Source organism: Vanessa atalanta, chromosome 3, assembly GCF_905147765.1.
Source record: "Vanessa atalanta chromosome 3, ilVanAtal1.2, whole genome shotgun sequence".
Lineage (NCBI taxonomy): Eukaryota > Metazoa > Arthropoda > Insecta > Lepidoptera > Nymphalidae > Vanessa > Vanessa atalanta.
In genome coordinates this window covers 10,085,093-10,105,011 of record NC_061873.1, presented here as the reverse complement: position 1 = coordinate 10,105,011, position 19,919 = coordinate 10,085,093, and the positions used below count along the sequence as shown (strand labels likewise).

The 19,919-nt window shown below is 30.8% G+C and overlaps 3 protein-coding genes across 3 annotated transcripts; 1 reads left to right on the top strand and 2 right to left on the bottom strand.

Moving 5' to 3' along the window:
* Positions 1-11,902: 11,902 nt before the first annotated feature.
* On the bottom strand, positions 11,903-13,228 carry LOC125076922. Its single transcript, XM_047688660.1, has 4 exons — positions 13,142-13,228; positions 12,768-12,932; positions 12,230-12,359; positions 11,903-12,039 (listed from the first exon to the last, which is right to left on the bottom strand). The coding sequence occupies exons 1-4, from the start codon at positions 13,226-13,228 to the stop codon at positions 11,903-11,905; spliced, it is 519 nt and encodes a 172-aa protein (XP_047544616.1).
* Positions 13,229-14,932: 1,704 nt separating this feature from the next.
* LOC125077191 (protein l(2)37Cc) lies at positions 14,933-17,194 on the top strand. The gene is made up of 5 exons (XM_047689042.1): positions 14,933-15,070; positions 15,378-15,467; positions 15,664-15,825; positions 16,006-16,187; positions 16,625-17,194. The coding sequence occupies exons 2-5, from the start codon at positions 15,380-15,382 to the stop codon at positions 17,015-17,017; spliced, it is 825 nt and encodes a 274-aa protein (XP_047544998.1). The 5' UTR covers positions 14,933-15,070; positions 15,378-15,379; the 3' UTR covers positions 17,018-17,194.
* Positions 17,195-17,272: 78 nt separating this feature from the next.
* LOC125077190 (inactive peptidyl-prolyl cis-trans isomerase shutdown-like) lies at positions 17,273-19,248 on the bottom strand. The gene is made up of 4 exons (XM_047689041.1): positions 19,066-19,248; positions 18,491-18,794; positions 18,212-18,411; positions 17,273-18,131 (listed from the first exon to the last, which is right to left on the bottom strand). The coding sequence occupies exons 1-4, from the start codon at positions 19,113-19,115 to the stop codon at positions 17,402-17,404; spliced, it is 1,284 nt and encodes a 427-aa protein (XP_047544997.1). The 5' UTR covers positions 19,116-19,248; the 3' UTR covers positions 17,273-17,401.
* Positions 19,249-19,919: the final 671 nt, after the last annotated feature.

Sequence of the window (19,919 nt, the reverse complement as noted above, 5' to 3'; positions counted from 1 at the left end):
TGTACAGAATATTATCCAATATTAAGATTGGAAATGCTTCGTTATGAGACGTGACGCTGCAAGCCAATGGCTCGTTAAATGCAACTTTTGTCCCACTCGATAAGCCTTCGATAACTTTGAAATACAATTTCTCTTAAGTTTAATATTTCTGAAGTAATATGTTAGATGTTATATATTGATTTATTATAATTGAAATTTTATAATATAATGTATTAATATTTTTTAGCATTAAATTTTGTTTGGATATATTTTTCAAAGACCTTTGTAGGTTTAACATTACTTATGTTCGCTTAGGGGTCGAAATTTTACCATAATTATTCAGGAAAATATATACCTCTCAACTGCCCTGAACGATAACAGGAACGATAATAAATGCAATTATTATTTTTATTAATAGCTACCACAAAAAAATGAAAACCGGCTATCAAACAGAGAAGAAAAAGGTACTGTCCCTGTATACCCTTGTATACAGGGACATTGTATATGTATACCCTTTGTCGTTGCCTGTTTATGTACAGATCTGGATTTACTTTTCGATGATTCATTTAATATTAGATAGAAATTAGATAGATGAGTTGGATTAAGCAGAACTATTATCATAAATAGCTTTACTTGTGTCAAAATTGTTGCTTAGTACCCAAATATGTGCTCATATTTTATAGAAAAGATATTTAAAAAAAAAACTAGGATGCGAGTATCATGATAAATAATTCCTTTAAAATATCAAATTATAGTGCCCTGAAGGTAGTATAAAATTAAAAGACGCGTCAAGCACACGACACTAAAATATTTCACTCAAGCACTTCAATCACGATGTACGCCCATTGTTAAAATTTAAACGGCCCTTACTGCGGCACTTAATATTAAGACTTTTCAATAAATCACGTAAGTACATATAAGTAGAGGACACGAAGCCAAATGACAGGAACTCAAATAATTGCACTAACATATGTACAATTTTATTAACCGTCGTTGAGTACGCATTGTATTCGTTCCTAAACAGGTCTTTCTATAACAATCTTCTACAAAAGTCTTAAATATAAGTGAAATTTGCCTTGCCTTTTGAATATTAAGTAAAGATTCATAAACAAACTTAGATGATATATATTTAATATATAATAGACACACAAATATGAACGTTGTTCGTGAACAATGTCCTTTTTAATTCCATAATTATTTAGTTATTTTATTAAATTTAAATGAACTGTATAATAATTATGGTTTTGATGTAGGCGTTGACAATTGCAACATTTTTTTTACTTCCGCAGTGTCATCGTCATTCCTGATATTTTGTACAAATTTGTTAACTTTCCTGAATCAATAAAATCTAAATTAAAAAAAACAGCTTATAACGCATTACGAACAAAAGAATTCTAATAGGGCAAAGAAAATCGCGAATTTCTGAAACCATTCGTTGTGTTCTTTTATTCTGAACCTTTGGTAATCTTCGTTAATGAAGGAAATGAATTTAAAACTGAAATTAATAAACAACATGGTACTCGTAGTACCATGTTGTTACAAATATAATAAATTGTACAGTATTTTGAATAATAATTCCCGAAAAATGCTCATTTCGCAATTATATGGTTATCTAAATAATTTATTATGAAACATAATTTTAAGTCTGAACGTTTGAATGCTTATAAATCATAACGCGTTAGAATTTGAAACAATATTGCAAAATAGCCTCCGTGTCCTCTCGAGCGCTCCGGCCGGGAGCGTCTCGCACACGTCGCTTAATGTACCGATTATTTATTGTCATTATACACCATTACCGTCGCTAATAGTCCACGCTGCACGACACACCGAAAATTATTTAACGAACGACAGTTTAAACGGGCCCGGTTATTTGAAAAATTTGAAAGACACGTGCCTCGAAAAACTTGTCACGAAATTTCCTTGACGCGTATCTTTAAATACAAGTGAATTGTTCTGTAAAACACATACTTAAATTTTGAATAAAAATATGAATTCATTATTATGTGCTCAAATTATCGCAACAGAAACGGTCATTTTTTACCGACACGATGTTCGTATTTATTTATTTTATAACATGCAGGCGGGCAAATGAGCCACCTGATGATAAGTGGTCACCACTGCTCATAGACATTGGCGATGTAAGAAATAGTAAACATTTCTTACATCACCAATACACCACCAACCTTGAGAACTAAGATTATTTGTCTTTTATGCCCGTAATTACACTGGCTGACTGACCCTTTAAGCCGGAACTCAACAATACTATGTACAGCTGTTTGGCGGTAGAATGTCTGATGAGTCGGTACCCTACCTAGCCAGACCGACTTGCACGAAGCCCTACCATCTTATTTTAAATAAACATAAATGTCGTGCATAATTTACAAATTTTTAATAATTTTTATTTCTTTTAAAATAATAAATGACATGAACGCTAATTTTTTTTTATATAAATAAAAACCTTTTTAAAATAATGAATAATAAGTAAATTAAAATCCTTTATAATCTATAATGTATCGTAACCATTTCATTAACCGAAGGGTCTTATTAGGCACGTCACAGGAGGACGGCGGCCGCAGGGACGAAATCACATTCATCATACCCAACATATGTCGATATCAATCAGTCGATTAATGAACCAACCATCCATTAGGACACAGATCGCCCTTTAGAAACTGTACTCCTTTGATATTCGTATGTTTTAATTAGTTGCTTGGCTTATTAACAAATTGCTTCGCCTATTCCATATTATTATCATACAAGTACATACTGAAATTTTGGAATTACGAACATAAATTATTTTGAATAAAATTTAAATAATAAGCGTGGCCAATTAACCTATTTCATAAACTCTAGATAGCATTTTTATTGTACACAATCAGCATACAATTAAAATGAGAAATATTGTGAGATAAGCCGTATTAGGTTTTTTTTTTTACATTCATCAACCGGCATTTGAGCAGCATGGTGGAATTAACTCCAAAAACAATCATAGGATTAAATTTACTATGATGTTATTTGCAATGTGTTTGGTCCACGTACGTAACGAATTGTTATTGTACATGAATAACTGATAGAATTTTAGTTACGAGTCACGTTTTATACATACGACTTCGAAACTTACGAAACGTATGATATTCTATCAATCGTAAGCAATACAAACCATTACTTGAAAATAGTAATTGGAAAAATCGGTTTACCCGAATTTCGGCCGCCTGGACCGAACTTCGACATTCGGCCGAAATTCGGCTCTAATGCCAAACAATCGGTGCCAGAAAAAAGCAAAACAAAATATTAATGAATATAATATTATGTATCATAATTGTAAAATAAAGCTAGGCCTTTATATACCCATGGTCATTTCTTTTAGTAGGAGCAAGTAAACCTTAACTTACAATGTGATCAAAATTAAATTATCTTCTTCTTATCCGATATATTACATAATTTGGTTTATTTGGAAAACATTAATAACCTCCTAGATACTAATTTTAGTGCTCAAATTTAACAACTTGTCGTCTGTGGGCAATATTGAACTCTCAAAACAGCGCGCCGACTCGAGAAGAGAAGGTTTCAATGAAACCGAATTTTGGCCGAAATTCCTATTCGGGTCAATCAACATTCGGCCCATCTCTAGTAATTAGACATAGGACAAATAAACAGTAGCGGCTTTTGTAAATCAAAATCAAAATATACTTTATTCAAGTACAAAACTATATTAATTGAAGCCACTACCGGTTTGGAATGTAAGTTCTACCAAAAAGAACCGGCAAATAACTCTGTAGTTATTCTATTCCAACATTTACAATACAAAGTTATGTTAGTTAAATACAATTATATATACGTATATAATATATGCTGCCTGGAAGTCAACAAGTGTTATCCTGCATGATAATATGCTTTATTTACTTATGTATATATCTCTAGGTTAATTAGTCATACCTTTTGTTATTATCTTCTTCGTAGAACATTTAGCCCACTGAGAAAGTGCACAAATGTAATATACCTAATATACATATACATATATATGTATTAATTATTTTTATTTCATTGTTTCAGAGTCGTTGAGATTGGCGCTTTAGTGCTTTCCTGACCGAAGATAAAAGAAAAGAGTCTCATTCAAGAAATATAGTATAAATAGAAATCCTTTTAATTGTAAATAGTAAGCAGTTTTGATATCATAATATATTTAACGATTCGTCTCCTTATGTTTAAATAAAGCTTATTTTAAATTAATTTACGCCTTTTTATTATAACAATAACAAACTAACAAACTTTTTTACCAAAAACAAAATTTAAGTTAAGAATAAAATTTGTTACCATACAATATACCCTTACATTTAATGTTCTTTATCTACATTACTTTATATACAACAAGTTTTCGCCTGCGTGTTAGGGGTGGATGATTTTAGATTGAGATCAAAATGCCTGAGTCCTTCCTTGGGGTTCAAGCTTTCTTTATACCAAATTTCATCGAATTCGGTTCAGTGATTCAGCGTGAAAGCGTATTAATAGAGTTATAGACGACCTATCGCATTTATAATATTAGTATAGATTATTTACTCGAAACGATTAATGATCTAAAACGAGATAACCTGTGTGCTTGACTTAAGATTCGGTTAGAGCTAAAACCCCTTTCAAGCAATATCAGTAAACGTACTTAAGAGCTTCTTGCAGGCTGAAAACTTCTTGGACAACATGGTAGTCGCTCAATTGACTCCGCACACAGTTGGCGCGCTATAGGCTCAACACAAACATGGTTTTACGGGGACGATGGCGATACATAATCTCAGCCGTTACCTTTGCTTTGTATTAAATCCTAGCACAAAGAAGTTTTATCGTTTATTTGTACAATTACGTAACTCGACAGAGACGGTAAATCACGTTGATAATAGCCACCGAGTCTTACGTTTTTAATTTTTACTCATATTCTATCTGATACTCCGCAATGCTGAAAATGTCGAGACGTAATCGAAACCTTATTGGATGAAAGTTTGCCCCTTTAAAACACAAAATCCTGAGCACCAGTAGTGCAATAAGCTTCAAACATCTTTCTTAATATAAGATAAAGCCGTTGACATTTATTAGCTGTTAATTTTAATAACTTTGAATGTTTTCCTTCTAAAAATCATTATTTTATTAAACAAATATTTTGATAACTAAATATAATTACTATTATTGAATCATGTTTTAATGTTTCACAGAAATCAAAAAGACCATTTCATTCGCAGAAATTATCGAATAATAAATTTATTTATTTCGATGTATGGACCTTTATTAGGTAGCTGCTATAAATTATTTATTTCATTATTATAAGAATTTGTAAATAATCTCAGAAAAATATATTTATTTATAACTGAAATGATCGATGATTTCTGAGTACTGCGTTGTCAGCTATGTATTTAAAAGCTTGTTTATTTTAATTCCGTTCGTGGTTTTTAAATTCATAACATGACTACAATCTGCCTACAATGTTGTCGCGGATATAAAAGACATTTTATTTATCAAATATATATTTATAGACTCTGACTAAAAGATACGAATAAAATAATATCATATAAATCAAAATACTATATATTTTCAGTACACTGTTGTCTTTGTAATTGTAGTTTTACTATTGTAACGCCTCAATTAAGCTTGACACCTCGAGAACCTTCAAGAAACTGAACAATTACTTAAGCAGTCGTTGTCATACTAGTAACTATCTTTATTAATTTCATTATTCTGCAAAAATTATATAGGAAATACAATTAAATATGATTAACAGCTAGAAACTAATGACCGTTAACCACTTGACACATGTCTCTTATTTCATAAAAAGAAAATAAATTAAAAGGGTGTAAAAGAAACTCGACTTTAATTACTCGCAGCTACCACTTATGTTAAGCCAAAACATTCATTAAGCTCATCATTTTATATTTGCAAACAAAATCTTTATACACTATACATTGCTTATAGTGTACTGTAAGTTATAATATTCTTTCCTAAATAATAATCAATGGTTATCGGCCATCAAAAATATCTTGTTGTTAACATCAAATGTGGCTTAAGTTCGCGTGTGTTCATGCAGTCGACATATGGACGTGGGATGTCAGGTGGGCCTGAGGGCACCTGTTAGTTTTCACATTAAAATAGATCTACCACAGCTCTTCACACAACCAAAAAACAGACTTAGCTTGGCGATTATAATGTTGTAAAAATAAAAAATCTGCAATTTTCTAAAAAACCAATAACAGTCTGGAACTATACTGCTGCTGTACTTATGCTTATCTTAAGGAAATACTTTGGAGCCTATTGTACCTCGATCACAATTTTCCGGTCCGAATTGGTAGAGGATACACATTTGCAAGAATTTCGTCCAAAATATGGAGTTGCTGACGATGTTTTCGCTGACAAGCATGAGATGAATTGTAGGCAAATCATAAATCTAAATAGTGCTTGTTGGATTTAAACCCCCAACCGAAACATTGTCGTTTCATTGGCACGTGTCCATCCTTGCATGTTTAGCTAACTTAGTCGGTAGAGCATAAACATCGCCAATCCTCAGTGAGTGGTAGAATACCTCTTTAACAGAATTGAAAATCTTCGTGAAGAAGATATTATGCCAAACATTTTTGGATTTTTTTAATATACTCTAAGCAATTATGTATTATATCAGAAATATTAAAACATCTGATTTTATGCATCCATTAATCAAACAAATAGGAATCGTTCATTTAGATAACAGCTTTTCAGCAATTTTCTACGACATTTTCTAGATATTTGGTCATCAAAATAAAATACTTATTACCATGTCACAGCACAGTGAACTTTTTACTTAATTCACGACTATCGTCAACACTAACATAGCGATGAACGTATTATGTCCATACTTCAGTCCATACTTTCAAACTTCAGTGGACATGTCCAAGATAACCACCACTGCCCACTGGTACGTTGTTATTCAATTGTCGCCATGAACGAAATCATTTCACAAAACTCATCTTGCGGACGGCGGGTGACGACATGACACGGATGTAAGCACCTTGGTCATTTCATGGAAATGCCAGTTTGCTTACTGAAATAAAACAAAGCGGTATCTTTGAAAATATTTTACTAATCGTTGAATTTTGGGAAGATTTTAACTATAACAATACCGACGGAAATATTATACTACTAAGATTATAGTATTAGTCAAAATATTTTAATATAAGTTTAATTCAATTTAGTATTTATAGTAAATATATATATTCTTTATATTATTATACTAATAAAAAAGTTTCATCAAAGATTCTTACGTAGTTTTTATTAACTCCAGGGTGTACATTGGATAACTCGAAAATCATTTCCAGTTTTTCTAGGTCGCTGTGAGCAACGGCGGCGACGCGTGCCCGGAAGCGTCACGGCCGCGTGAAGACCGGAAATGGGCAGGATGACCGGATCCTATCTCCGCTCCTGCCTACCTGCCGCCATGTTGTGACGTCACTCGCGCTCTGTGACAGCATCGCCAGATTGTGGATATATTTGGGGACTATTATTATGTTTATAAATAATAAATCTGTACACTATAAATACCTTAGTCATTTAATCGACACTGGTATTATAGTCTTAACATAAATAAATAAACCGTCAAGTGTGTTTTTTAACTTTAATCATGATGATATGATGTGGCTTACACAATAAGAACATGTGACGATGTGACGAATTATAAAATCTGTCTCCTAATTAAAAAAAATCTTAATGCGTCACCGTATGTTCAGCATACAATATAAAATCTTAAATCATAGGTTTACAACGTCACTTAAGTAGCATGAAAATTTTATAGAAGCTATTTAAAATCTAGAAATTTTCTAACGGAAGCTTCCAAGCTTTTGAAAACGCGATGTTCTATAAAAATCTTCTAAATCGTAAGTCTCCGCGACGGTTCGGAGCTGGAGCATCCACGGTTATCATTGCGAGAGTATATAATTGTTGGCAATTTCATGTCTCCATTCAACCCATGAATGGCAACCATTAGGCGAGGCTCTCAGCGCGCCCTCCTCAGCTAATAAGTGCATTTCGCTCTACAGGACTCCTTAGTGCCATTTTTAAAAACTCGGTAGTTTTTTAAAAATGGCCGGAGAGACCATTCTGTAGCTGTGAGCGGAGTTATAATGGAAATTGTTGTTTAATTGACGCTATTAAGCAATTTAGTTAAGTAATTAATAAGATGCGACTAACTCTCTCGTTTCTTGGCCGCGAGAGTAGTTTGTTAGTGAAAATTTAAGAAGCGGTTTAATTTCTGCGTATTCGAATGTTTCTTCTGACAATTTAAAATATAACTTGTACTGTTTTAACATTAATAATATTCTGTGAGAATATGATTTGTTTCGTATTATAAAGTTAAACAAAATATATTTCAAAAATTAAAGACATAGCATAAAATGATTTTTCTAATTGCATTTAATCTGTTTTTATATATTTTATAATGAAAAAAATAGATAAAAAAAACATAAATATGAAACTTTTGTTTTAGTGATATTCCCTAAGTAATTAATCCATTTGAATACAACTTTTGAGTACGTTCAAATTCGAAACAAGTTGTAAGATAATCTTAAAATATATTTTTTGACCTTTGATCATTGTTAATATTTAACATAAAGAAAGAAAACAATAGCCTGCTCCATACATTTCCCGGTGATAGATCAAACCTTGTGTGAGGATACCACGCAATGACTTTTTATAGTACCTACCGCCACATAGAAATACCATATGTCAATATTTTGTATTTCTCGTAATATATATTATATATAGTTTGAAGGATTATTGAGACATTGTAATAACAGATACAAGGGACATAACATCTAAATCCCATGGTTTGCGCTTTAAAGGTGAAAAGTATAGAACACTTCTTACTGTAGCAGCTTCCATCTCTTCTAAGGCAAGATGACTTGTATTTGACCCCTACGCGGCCCGTTTGCTTGAGGCTCTTCCTAAAACAAAATTAAAAAAGTAACCCACCCAACTGTCTCTACGTTTTAATTCAGCGTCAGTGTTCCATAGTGAATTTGATTTTATTAGTTATAATAAATGTTTACATGGACTAATTATACTATACTATTAATATGACATAAGTACGTAATTATTGACATGTGTAATTAATGTAATATGTTGTCCTTGGTTTATTACAATCGTACCTTCACCGCCCACCGTTTGCGGCTTTAGTGTTCTCACTCGTATACCAGCTGCCGTTCCACTGCAAAGTTTAATATTTACCGTAAAACATAACGAATTACCGTAATAATACCTTTTACTTTGTACATATTTACTGCTATGTTAAAGTCAACTGCTTATATACTGAAGGAATAAACTTACGTATCAATTGTTGATATGAGAAATTATTTTATATTAAACATTTTGTCCCAGTAACTATTGGAATAAAATAGTTAATTATTGCAAAAAAAATATAATTAAGCATATAAAGAATATAAAAAAGGGTGGTCAATTTATTTTAAAATTAGTTAACAGAACAGGAGAATACACATTCACATGCACAATTGAGTACACCGATACAATCTTGCAATCTCGATTCTTTGTTTTTTTAGACAGATTATATTCATCCAGCTCGGCCTGGGAGATCTATCCTTGGACCAGCGGTTTTTACTGTACGATACGTTACGGCGATATAACTGCTAGCTCCGGACTGCTTCTGTGTCTGACAGAAGATCATGACCCAAGATCGGCACTCAGGGCCTTAGGATCCCCAGCAGTCTTATAAACTATCCAATCAATCAACATTAAGATACTTTTAATACAGCCAGTATTTAAAGTATTTTAACAATTAAGTTTGCGTGTATAGCATTTATTCCAGCATACTTATTTAATTTAAAAAAAAACATTGCTCATATTTTCTGTAACACATTGTATATGGATACCAATTGGATTTGAGTTTTTGTAACTGATAGATATTTACTTAACTACTTAAACATACAATTTAAAATAAAAACCAATTTCAATTAAATATTAAGAACTCTATGTTTATTTCTATCAAACTTGTTATATTATGCACAAACACAGGTGCCCTTTTTATTCCCTCACTCTTATAATCCGATGGGACGGCGATCCGACACGACCGGATAGTTCAAGTACGAGACCAAAGGCATTAGACCAACCCGAGATTTGAAGTCATGACCTGCACATTAGACCATGGAGGTCGTCAAATACATATAATAGCTTACTTGTCGGTAGAGTTTTGTTCAAGCTTGTCTAGGTAGGTACTACCCACTTTTTTTATATACCCCCCTTTCTACCGCCAAACAGCAATACTTAGAATTGTTGTGTTCCAAAATGATAGGTGAATCTGTTTAATTACAGGCTTAGTTTTCAGCGATGTACTAAGTGGTTAAAAAAAAACTAATTTTACTTCCTAATAAACTTAAAAATATCGTCCCATTGCAATAACACGAATATTTAAGTAAGCACCAACCGTTCATCTGTCTTTCACTTAAATATTGCGTGGCAGTACAGATTGTACTTAATTGGCAATTTAGTATGCATTATATGCCGTCATTTAAACCATATTCCTTATTATTTCAATGAGTATTATCCCTGACAATGGAGCAGACGAGGTAAGTCACGACTCGGTGTCCCGCGGGCGGCCACCTGTGCTCCTGTGCTCGAAATATTGGGAAATATTTCATTTTTTTTAATAATTCCACGTCATTACCAAACCGCAACGTGATCGTGTAAACGGAATGCAAAGATTTTATGTTAAAACATTCATTACGCATATTATTAGGAAATTGCTTTGCAATTATCAGATGCGTTCGAATCGTATCGAATGAGTTCAAACTAGAAATATATCTATAGATAGGTAGACATCTATGTTCGAGTAATTTATTAAGTATATACAAAGTGTTCCATATTACGATAATCGATGTTCAAAATTATGTATGTTTGTGGATCAAAATTGTAGCACCAAAAATAATACTATTGCCTAATACAATCGAAGGAAGAATAAGAACCTTAGATTTACATGTTCAATGTATTTGTTAATAGCTCGGCTATATTGTTCACTACTAACAGCTCTTGACTAATATAACTTTTTTTTTAATATCCATCATGCACTTAACTACTTATATCCACTTACATTTTACTTACAAAGTTCCAATAACAGATTCGTCGACGTTCAAAACATCACTTCTTCGAAAATCCATAATGAATATCATAGATAATTCAAGCTTTCGACCAATGACATTGTTTTTTTGGCTTTTGCCCTCTTTTAGTTGAAATAGGCTATAGAAGTAGAATCGCTTTTGTATTTTAGAGTAACGGAGAAAATTTATGATAAACCAATAAATAAATAATATACCTCGAAGTTTTTATTTATAAATATAACACAATAATTTAATGTCAACCGTCTTAATAATTAATATGTTATGATAAATTAAAAAAGATAACAATATACAAAACTAAAACCGACGTGACCTCTCAAACAAAAATAAATATATGACATAGTAGTTGTCGCCTGCAGCTTTGCTTGCATTTAAAAAGTAGTTTATGACCTTCTTCGGTGTTCAAGCTTACTTCATAACAAAATTTATCATATTCGGTGCAATGTTTTGGTCATGAAAGAGCAAAAGAACAGACAGGCAGACAGAGTTATTATAATATTAGTGTAAAAGTATAGATTATTACACATATAATTACTGATAATTAGATAAAATAATGCATCAACTTGTAAATAATCCACTGCTGGTCAAAGGCCAACAACGCTTGGAGTTCATTCCACCACGCTTGCTCCAATGCCGTTTTATGGATACACATGTGACAGAATCTTATCCATTAAATGTGAGTATAATAATGTTTTCTATTTAACGTCGAGATTAATTATTGTTAACACAAAAGATTGCTTGGGAATATGATAACTTTCTTAATTAATTGAATAAGCTCCAATTTACTTATTTTTATTTTACACTAAAGTCACACGATCCGAAATATCAATACAGTTATGAAAACGCGAATGTGAAACTTCATTATTCTTCAATTTATCTTCTTCTAGTTTTACCACTTCGCTTCTTACAAGCACTATGACGTAGCACTGCATTGCTATTTAAAAAATAAAGGAGTCATAATAACCAAATTTTAAAAACTACAAAATGGGAAGTTCACCTTATAAAATAAGTTATAATTTATACTAGTAAAAATTAATAAAACTAAAATTCATAAATAAATTTGAAACGGTATTCAAACAACCTGTTTCTCAACAAAAGTATTAAAAAAGTAAAATCTTTTTTACCTATTACAAACAAAGCGACGAACACTTCCGTGAACATTTTTCTGGAAAACAGGAAGCAGGTTGGCACTAAAGCGGCTAGCGTTGTGACCAGCGCATAGTAGTTATACAGACGCAACATCGAGACATCTTTCTAAAAAAAAGGGCTTATTTATACGAAATATTTTTTATAAATTAGATTACTTGGTAATGAGGCCTTGTGCAAGTATGAACTCATCTCATCTCATCAAAACAATGAAAGGAATGGTTAATATTTTTACAGTGCCAATGTCTATGGGCGGTGGTCTTCGCTTACTATCAGGTGGCCCATTGGTCCGTATAGTACCAATATACTAAAACAAAAGTATATATATTAGATATAATATAAAGACGACGTAAAACAATTTTGATAATTAAACGCCTATATAATTCACATGATCTCACAATGATCATGTGAATGTGTGAATGAATGAATGAACACACATGATTATTCTAAATTATAATTAGTATATGGAACATAGTTACATGTATAATTATTATGTAGTGTGAATTACGTTCGTACCTGGTAACCAGCAATAAGTAGTAAAAAATTGAGTATAACCCCCATTCCGAGGATGCTAAAAAGGACGGTAGATATCATGACCTCAACCGATGGGTCATGGGTTATTGAAGTTTTTTGCAACTCTGTGGTAATTACCAAGCATGTTACAGATAGGACTGAAAATATCTGTGGAATATATTATACAATAATTTACAAAAAAGGAATTTTAAACAGTTTCCGCATCAGCATCAAAGACAGTGAACTTTAATTTTGAAATCTTGTTAATCTAATAATATATTATACAATAAATATGTAATAAATATGTACAAAACTATACTCCTAACTCACATAAATAATTATAGATTTTACAATTTTATTCTTATCAAAATACTCACTATATTTAGATAAGCAAACAAAATGATTCCCGGTCGTAAAGGTAGACAAAAACAACATCGATTGACATCTGGGACCTTCATTTGCATCTTTACCGCCGTGATTTAAATAAAAAATTATAAAATTACAATTTATTGGACGTGCGTGAACCACGATTAAACAATAATTACTGTTTGAATAGCAGACAGAAAAATATCTCGTAGGTGAAAGCTTATATTTATATAACAATAAATAAAATAACTCGTTATCTTTACTAAAATAAATGCTTAACTGTTACAAAATAATACGCATAATTGATTTAATATTAAAAACTTCTATTGTCTGTCCGTACACAATCTAAGCGAATCTCACGCACTTTTATAATATACTACAAAATATTTCTTTTTAATACTGTAAGAAAAAATGTGTTAAAGGAAATATAGAGACAAATTTATAATATTCGTGAAAAACAACCGTATAATTTCTCGTTAGATAACTTGCAATACAACTACTAACTAACTATAATCGACGTCGAAGGCAAATAAAAATAAATAAATATTTTTACACTAATATTGATAGTTTGTATTTATTCCTCGTAACCTTTACTGTTCATTGACACTTATATCATTTCAATACTTATTATTTCCAAACTATATTTTTTTTATCTACTGTAGCTATTAAATATTAATATACAAATATATCTATATATACTATCGATTAAATATTGTATAAATAATGGTAATAAGGTTTAATGTACACTATCGTAGGATAGTTACCACCTTTCTACGAGAGTTTTTAATTTTAATAATAAATATAAAAATGTTGTACAGCTTATATTATTCGAATTCGATCATTGCCGTACCATTTTTGAAGTTATACTTCTTTTGGCTCGTTTTGACAAAATTATGAGAAATAATTTTTATGATGCGCGCACGCCGGGTGACTTGAAAATTGAAAACTACACGATGAAGCTCCTCGCTAAACCACCAAGAAAGTGTTAAGTGGCTCAAAACAGACAATCTATTTATACAATGTTTATTCAAATTATCTATAGATTCTACCAGTTTTACTAATATACAAAATACAATGATTTTGCATAACTTGTAGTATATGAAAACATAACATCTCTGTGGAACCCTAACAGATGTCATCGTGAGAAAGCATAATATATCACAACTTATTAAGCAATCGTTTTCAAAACCTGCGTAGGCGCATCAACAATCACTCTTAACTCTAATAACCTCTAATAACATTTAACCATCTTATACTTTATGAGCCTAATGATTTGCTTATTGAAAGTTATTGCATAATTGAGCCACCCGTGCGACCCTCAGCAGACTCAAGCCGATTATTATTCAAACAATTTGTTTATTTTTCCTTCAATTACCATTTGCTTCACTTGGTTATATTTTTATGTCGGTATACTCATATCTGTATTTGTTTTAGTCAGTACATAGTAGTAAATAAAGACGGCCGGCCGGCTTGTTGGAAAAGGCTAAACATTTTATTCTCAAAACGAGTATACACATCTTTCTAAAAATACACTCATAATTTCATAAAAATGCTCTCAAAATATTTTTTTATTTAGTAAACATATTTCTATCGGAGCAGTACTGTACTAAGAGTATAATTGAATTATTATTAAAATATATGTAATATATATTTTACAGCAAATATGTACATATTTGATAACTAACAAAACTAATTTTGTTGCCTAAAAACAAAGAGTATAAAGATTTTACGATAGCAACATTACGACAAGAAAATTAAGAATTCTGTATTTTTTTTATTCACGAATTCATATATTTGTAGGTTTGAATTTTCTATAATCTATGGCACCTTATAATCGCAAGTCTTACGTGAGTGGAATCGGGTTTTTGTGACTTTAATTTAAAATATAAATAGCCAAATACTTTAATTACAAGTATATCGCATTTTACAATTGATTACAGGTAAAAGATTCAACTAATATGTATAAATTTGTACTAATTTTACAATTCAAATCCAGTTGTTTTGAGGTTATATCAACTTATTCCGAAAAGGTTTAAAGTAAATTAGTTTACGAATTACATAATTATGAATTACATATTATGATAATTAAATGAATACATCAAAAATATTTGATACAAAAACATAAACTTTGTAATTACATTTTATATGGTGTAACAACAGAAAAGTTTCCTTTTAACATAAAATGCAATTATGCTGCACCGATATCTATTTATTTAGTTATATATTGTCTACATAATTAAATTTCAGAAATGGCTGCACAACTTTTCAACCGCATTGGACAAGTGGGACTGGGGATGGCCCTGGTTGGAGGAGTCGTGAATTCAGCTTTATATAATGGTAAAGGATTTTTTTTCTATATTACCGCTGAGCAAACAGTATTTAATCAGAGACACATTAAATACACGTATAAAAAACCAAAGAATAAAAAGTATTTTCTCATTTAAAGAATAGTCCAATAAGTACTTCTATTCTAGTTTATAGTATCGAAAATAATTAATAAGGCTTTTTAAAAATAATTGAATAATAATTGCAGTGGATGGTGGCCACCGAGCTGTCATCTTCGATAGATTTGCTGGAGTCAAAAACTTGGTTGTGGGTGAAGGCACCCACTTTTTCATACCCTGGGTGCAGAAACCTATCCTTTTTGATATCAGATCAAGACCTAGAAATGTACCTACAGTGACTGGAAGTAAAGGTAAATAATCTTTAATATGTTTGATTTTATAAAACTTGACATTAAATTAAAAAAAAACTGCTTTTTAAGTTATTTTTAAATAAATTAGATTTAACATCAATCTATCGAAAATTCTTTCTAAAAAATAGCTTAACTTCTCTAAAACCCATTTATTTATAAAAAAAATGTTAATGTTTTCAGATCTTCAAAATGTAAATATCACACTCCGTATCTTGTTCAGACCAGTGCCTGACCAGTTACCTAGAATTTACACAATCCTTGGAGTGGACTATGATGAAAGAGTATTGCCGTCCATTACTGCTGAAGTCTTAAAAGCAGTTGTTGCACAATTTGATGCCGGAGAATTAATTACACAAAGAGAGGTGTGTATTTTTTCAATGTATTGTATATAATTATATGTATTGTATTTTTATTCAATGTAATGGTAATAAAAGTATAGGTAACAAATAAAATGGGGTAATTTTTTTGGCTATTTTGTAATATAAGATTTTAAATTAACATGGTTATTTATATTACTAACAGTATTTAAAACGGGATTTGTTCACGAGAACAAGACATTCGTAGATAATGTTGAAATATTGAGCTCCATCAAATAAAGAAAAAACATGGTTAATATTTTGTAATATCCAAGAGGTGATCATTTATTTCCCAAATTGTATGTGTTGACTGTGCGTGTCTGCACTATGTATTATATCCCAACTGACTTATTGTAAAATCAACATCAACTGTATACTAATATTTTTAAAATGAGTTACTGATTACAAATTTTTACTTGAAAGTATTTTTTTCTATGTTGCAGATAGTGTCACAAAAAGTAAGCGAGAGCTTAACAGAAAGAGCAGGGCAGTTTGGCTTAATTCTAGATGATATCTCAATTACACACTTAACCTTTGGCAAGGAATTCACACAAGCCGTAGAATTAAAGCAAGTTGCTCAACAAGAAGCAGAAAAAGCTAGGTTCCTAGTAGAAAAAGCAGAGCAACAGAAGAAGGCAGCCATTATTACAGCAGAGGGTGATGCTCAAGCAGCAGTGCTACTCGCCAAATCATTTGGTACAGCTGGTGAAGGTCTTGTTGAACTTCGACGTATTGAAGCAGCAGAAGACATTGCCTACCAACTATCCAAATCAAGAAATGTTACTTACCTTCCTCAAGGCCAAAATGTATTGCTAAACCTTCCAACACAAAACTAATGAATGAACAACTTATAATTGCTGGTAGATGTTTAAGGTTCATGTATGCATTTGCATTATCAAAATAAGAAGACAGAATGTTGCATTTTGAAGAGTTCATATTGTTCCAACGGGAGTGTAGTCATGTGTTAGCTTTATAAATGTAATTATGCATTAAATAAACTATAATTTGTTGAATTTAAGTGATTTTATTTAATTATATTAATAATTTTAAAAATGGGCTAGTAAAATTTTACTTTAAAGAAAAAAAAAAGGGGATACATAATGTAACTTTATTATGAATTGTAACAAAATGTTGCACAGTTTCATATTCTTCATTTGTTCATCATCACACAACCAATTTTTTTTCTTTCTAGTACAAAAATTCTGACTATGTTTATTTCTTCAAATGAATAAATCAATCTTTGATTCTATAGGAACCTGTTCTTCTTTATCCAATAAATAATCTTTCTGAATTTGATTACAGAACAAATTTTCTTTTATGCAAGTTTCTTTAATATAATCCATCTCAGCTGCATTTAAATTATCAGGTAGGGTAAGTTTACATATATTAACATTTTCCTTGAAATTCTTTATTAGATTGTCTACTTCTGTTTTAAATGAATCATTTATTATATTTGAGTCTAAAATTTTATTTTCAACAAGTTTTGCTTGATTACATGAAGCTCTTGTCTTAGTAAGAACTGTTAATTCAGCAATTATTTTCTCATTATCAGGACAAAGCTGAAGTGCTCGTTTTAACCTTTTTTGTGCTGCGTCAAACTGACCAATCATTCTCAATGCCTTAGCGTTATGAAAAAGAGCTTTTACATTATTCCAAAGGCTGTTTAACCTATTAAGCTCCTTACATATTGTACAGGATTTCAGGGGCTGTTTTGTTTCATTATAACAAACCAATAAATTGATATACAATTTGATTAATAGTTTTTCTTGTATGTTCTCCTCTTTTTCATCAGCCAATCTACATCTGTGTAACATATTAATTGCCTTCCTAAAAGACTGTATTGCCGCAGTAAAGTTTTTTGTTTTATGTAATGTTACACCTAAGCTATATAGCACTTTAACTTCATGATGAACTCTATCAAATATATTAGACTCCGAAAAATCTAGTTTCCTGGAACAAAAAAGAAACATATTGTCATAATAAAATAATAAGAAAATAAAGCTACATTAATTATTTTAAAGTAGACCTACCCCTCTTTAGGTGTGTTGATACTTTTTATAAGCTTTATATAAAAAATACAATCAGCTTTAGGTTTTATTCGAGGTGGGACACCCATTTGTCCATACATAACTACATATGACAAGTGAAACACAGCCATCTCACCAACCAACATGGATTCTATGGCCATTTGTATACCCGGTAGCAAGCCATTTTCATTAAGATTTACTACCTAAAACATGATAAGATGAGATATGAAATTATAAACAATGATTACAAAATATTCTTAATTTAATGTTTATATATCTCACCAGAGGTTTATATGATTTAGTATAGTCAAAAGGCTCAGTCTCATTTTCCCAATAACCTGAAAAAATTAAGGAAACAGTGCATCCTTTATTTAAAGGTAATCCCCCACCTTCCTCCAAAATCTTTTTCTTGACAAGTCCATTTTCATCTACTGGTTTCAATTGTTTCTCAAATACCTCAAATGAAGACACTGGCCCTCCAATATAATCATTTATTTTGTCTTCATTATTCTCAAATATAGCATGATATTCTGTGTCATCATAATCTTCATTTATATGAAGAACAGAACCCGTTGTAAAAAGTTTGCTGTAATGTAGCTGCACTTTAAAACTCTTAAGCTTTGGTTATAATAATTTTTGTTTCTAGTGAGATTGAACTCCTAGATTTGTATAAATATTCTTATAATTATTCTACAGTTTGTACATTTACTTGTAAGAATTTTTTTTTGTATTATATAGAGACTGTAACTTATGTGTTATTTAACACTATACTATTTAATACTATACTTGAAGAAATTTTGAATTGTCTTGTTAGTAACTTAAGTGTAACTTTATTCTAAGAGAAAAAAAGCACAAACCCTAAATCCAAGCCATTTTCTAAAGCCAAAGGAGGCTCTTTCGTATCCATTTTCGTACAAGTCTCTTCGGAAAAAATGGTAAGATGTTTATAATTATATAAATGACTAAATGTCAATTCAAATAACAATTGCAATACATTTAAAATAAATATATCTTGACATTCATCATCGCTAATGGTTTTAATATTATGACATATTTTTTTTGTAAAACTCTTCCCACTGAGATAAGCCAAAGGTATTGCAACATACATCTACATTTTTAGTTACCGTTTTTACATATAGTATTAAAAATGAATTATATTTTCAATTGAATATCACAAGATTCAATTTTTGGATTCAGTAATATTTCTGTATTACGGTATTTATGCTAAATTTATAGTTTGCTTAATATTTAGTATTTTTTTAAAGTTGGCAGATAATTAACTAATTGTAATGATGTATTATGATTTCAAGCAACTTATTCTCACTGAACTCACTAAACAACGACAATGAAATCGCGAGATTTTTTTATAAGTTTTTATTTCTAAACAAGCTGAAAGACTTAACGACGTGCCTACCAATGCCTGCATATCAACCAAATTATTCTTATATCTATTTTGAAAAAACTCACAAAATCCCTTTTTAAAAATTTATATATGATTATGATTTATATTATAAAGATAGAAATCATAGAAATGAATACATAGAAGTATTGGGTGTTAACAATAAGCTATCGACTTAACAAAAAATTGTGTCATTACGGGGGTAAAATATGACATTGTGACGTCATATCGCATAGGCAGTAGTCACTCGGTTTTATTTTCTAGCGGTTAACTAAGTGATATTTTAAAATATATAGGGTATAACAAACTTCA

Excerpts from the sequence above, each read along its gene's own strand:
- LOC125076922 (XM_047688660.1), bottom strand. The coding sequence starts at position 13,228 with ATGCAAATGAAGGTCCCAGATGTCAATCGATGTTGTTTTTGTCTACCT. Across the intron at positions 12,933-13,141 it reads TGTTTGCTTATCTAAATATA|ATATTTTCAGTCCTATCTGT; the intron begins GTGAGTATTTTG and ends TATATTCCACAG. Across the intron at positions 12,040-12,229 it reads CGTCGCTTTGTTTGTAATAG|CAATGCAGTGCTACGTCATA; the intron begins GTAAAAAAGATT and ends TTTTTTAAATAG.
- LOC125077191 (XM_047689042.1), top strand. The coding sequence starts at position 15,380 with ATGGCTGCACAACTTTTCAACCGCATTGGACAAGTGGGACTGGGGATG. Across the intron at positions 15,468-15,663 it reads GAATTCAGCTTTATATAATG|TGGATGGTGGCCACCGAGCT; the intron begins GTAAAGGATTTT and ends TAATAATTGCAG. Across the intron at positions 16,188-16,624 it reads AATTAATTACACAAAGAGAG|ATAGTGTCACAAAAAGTAAG; the intron begins GTGTGTATTTTT and ends TCTATGTTGCAG.
- LOC125077190 (XM_047689041.1), bottom strand. The coding sequence starts at position 19,115 with ATGGATACGAAAGAGCCTCCTTTGGCTTTAGAAAATGGCTTGGATTTA. Across the intron at positions 18,412-18,490 it reads CTAAATCATATAAACCTCTG|GTAGTAAATCTTAATGAAAA; the intron begins GTGAGATATATA and ends ATCATGTTTTAG. Across the intron at positions 18,132-18,211 it reads ATCAACACACCTAAAGAGGG|GAAACTAGATTTTTCGGAGT; the intron begins GTAGGTCTACTT and ends TTTTTGTTCCAG.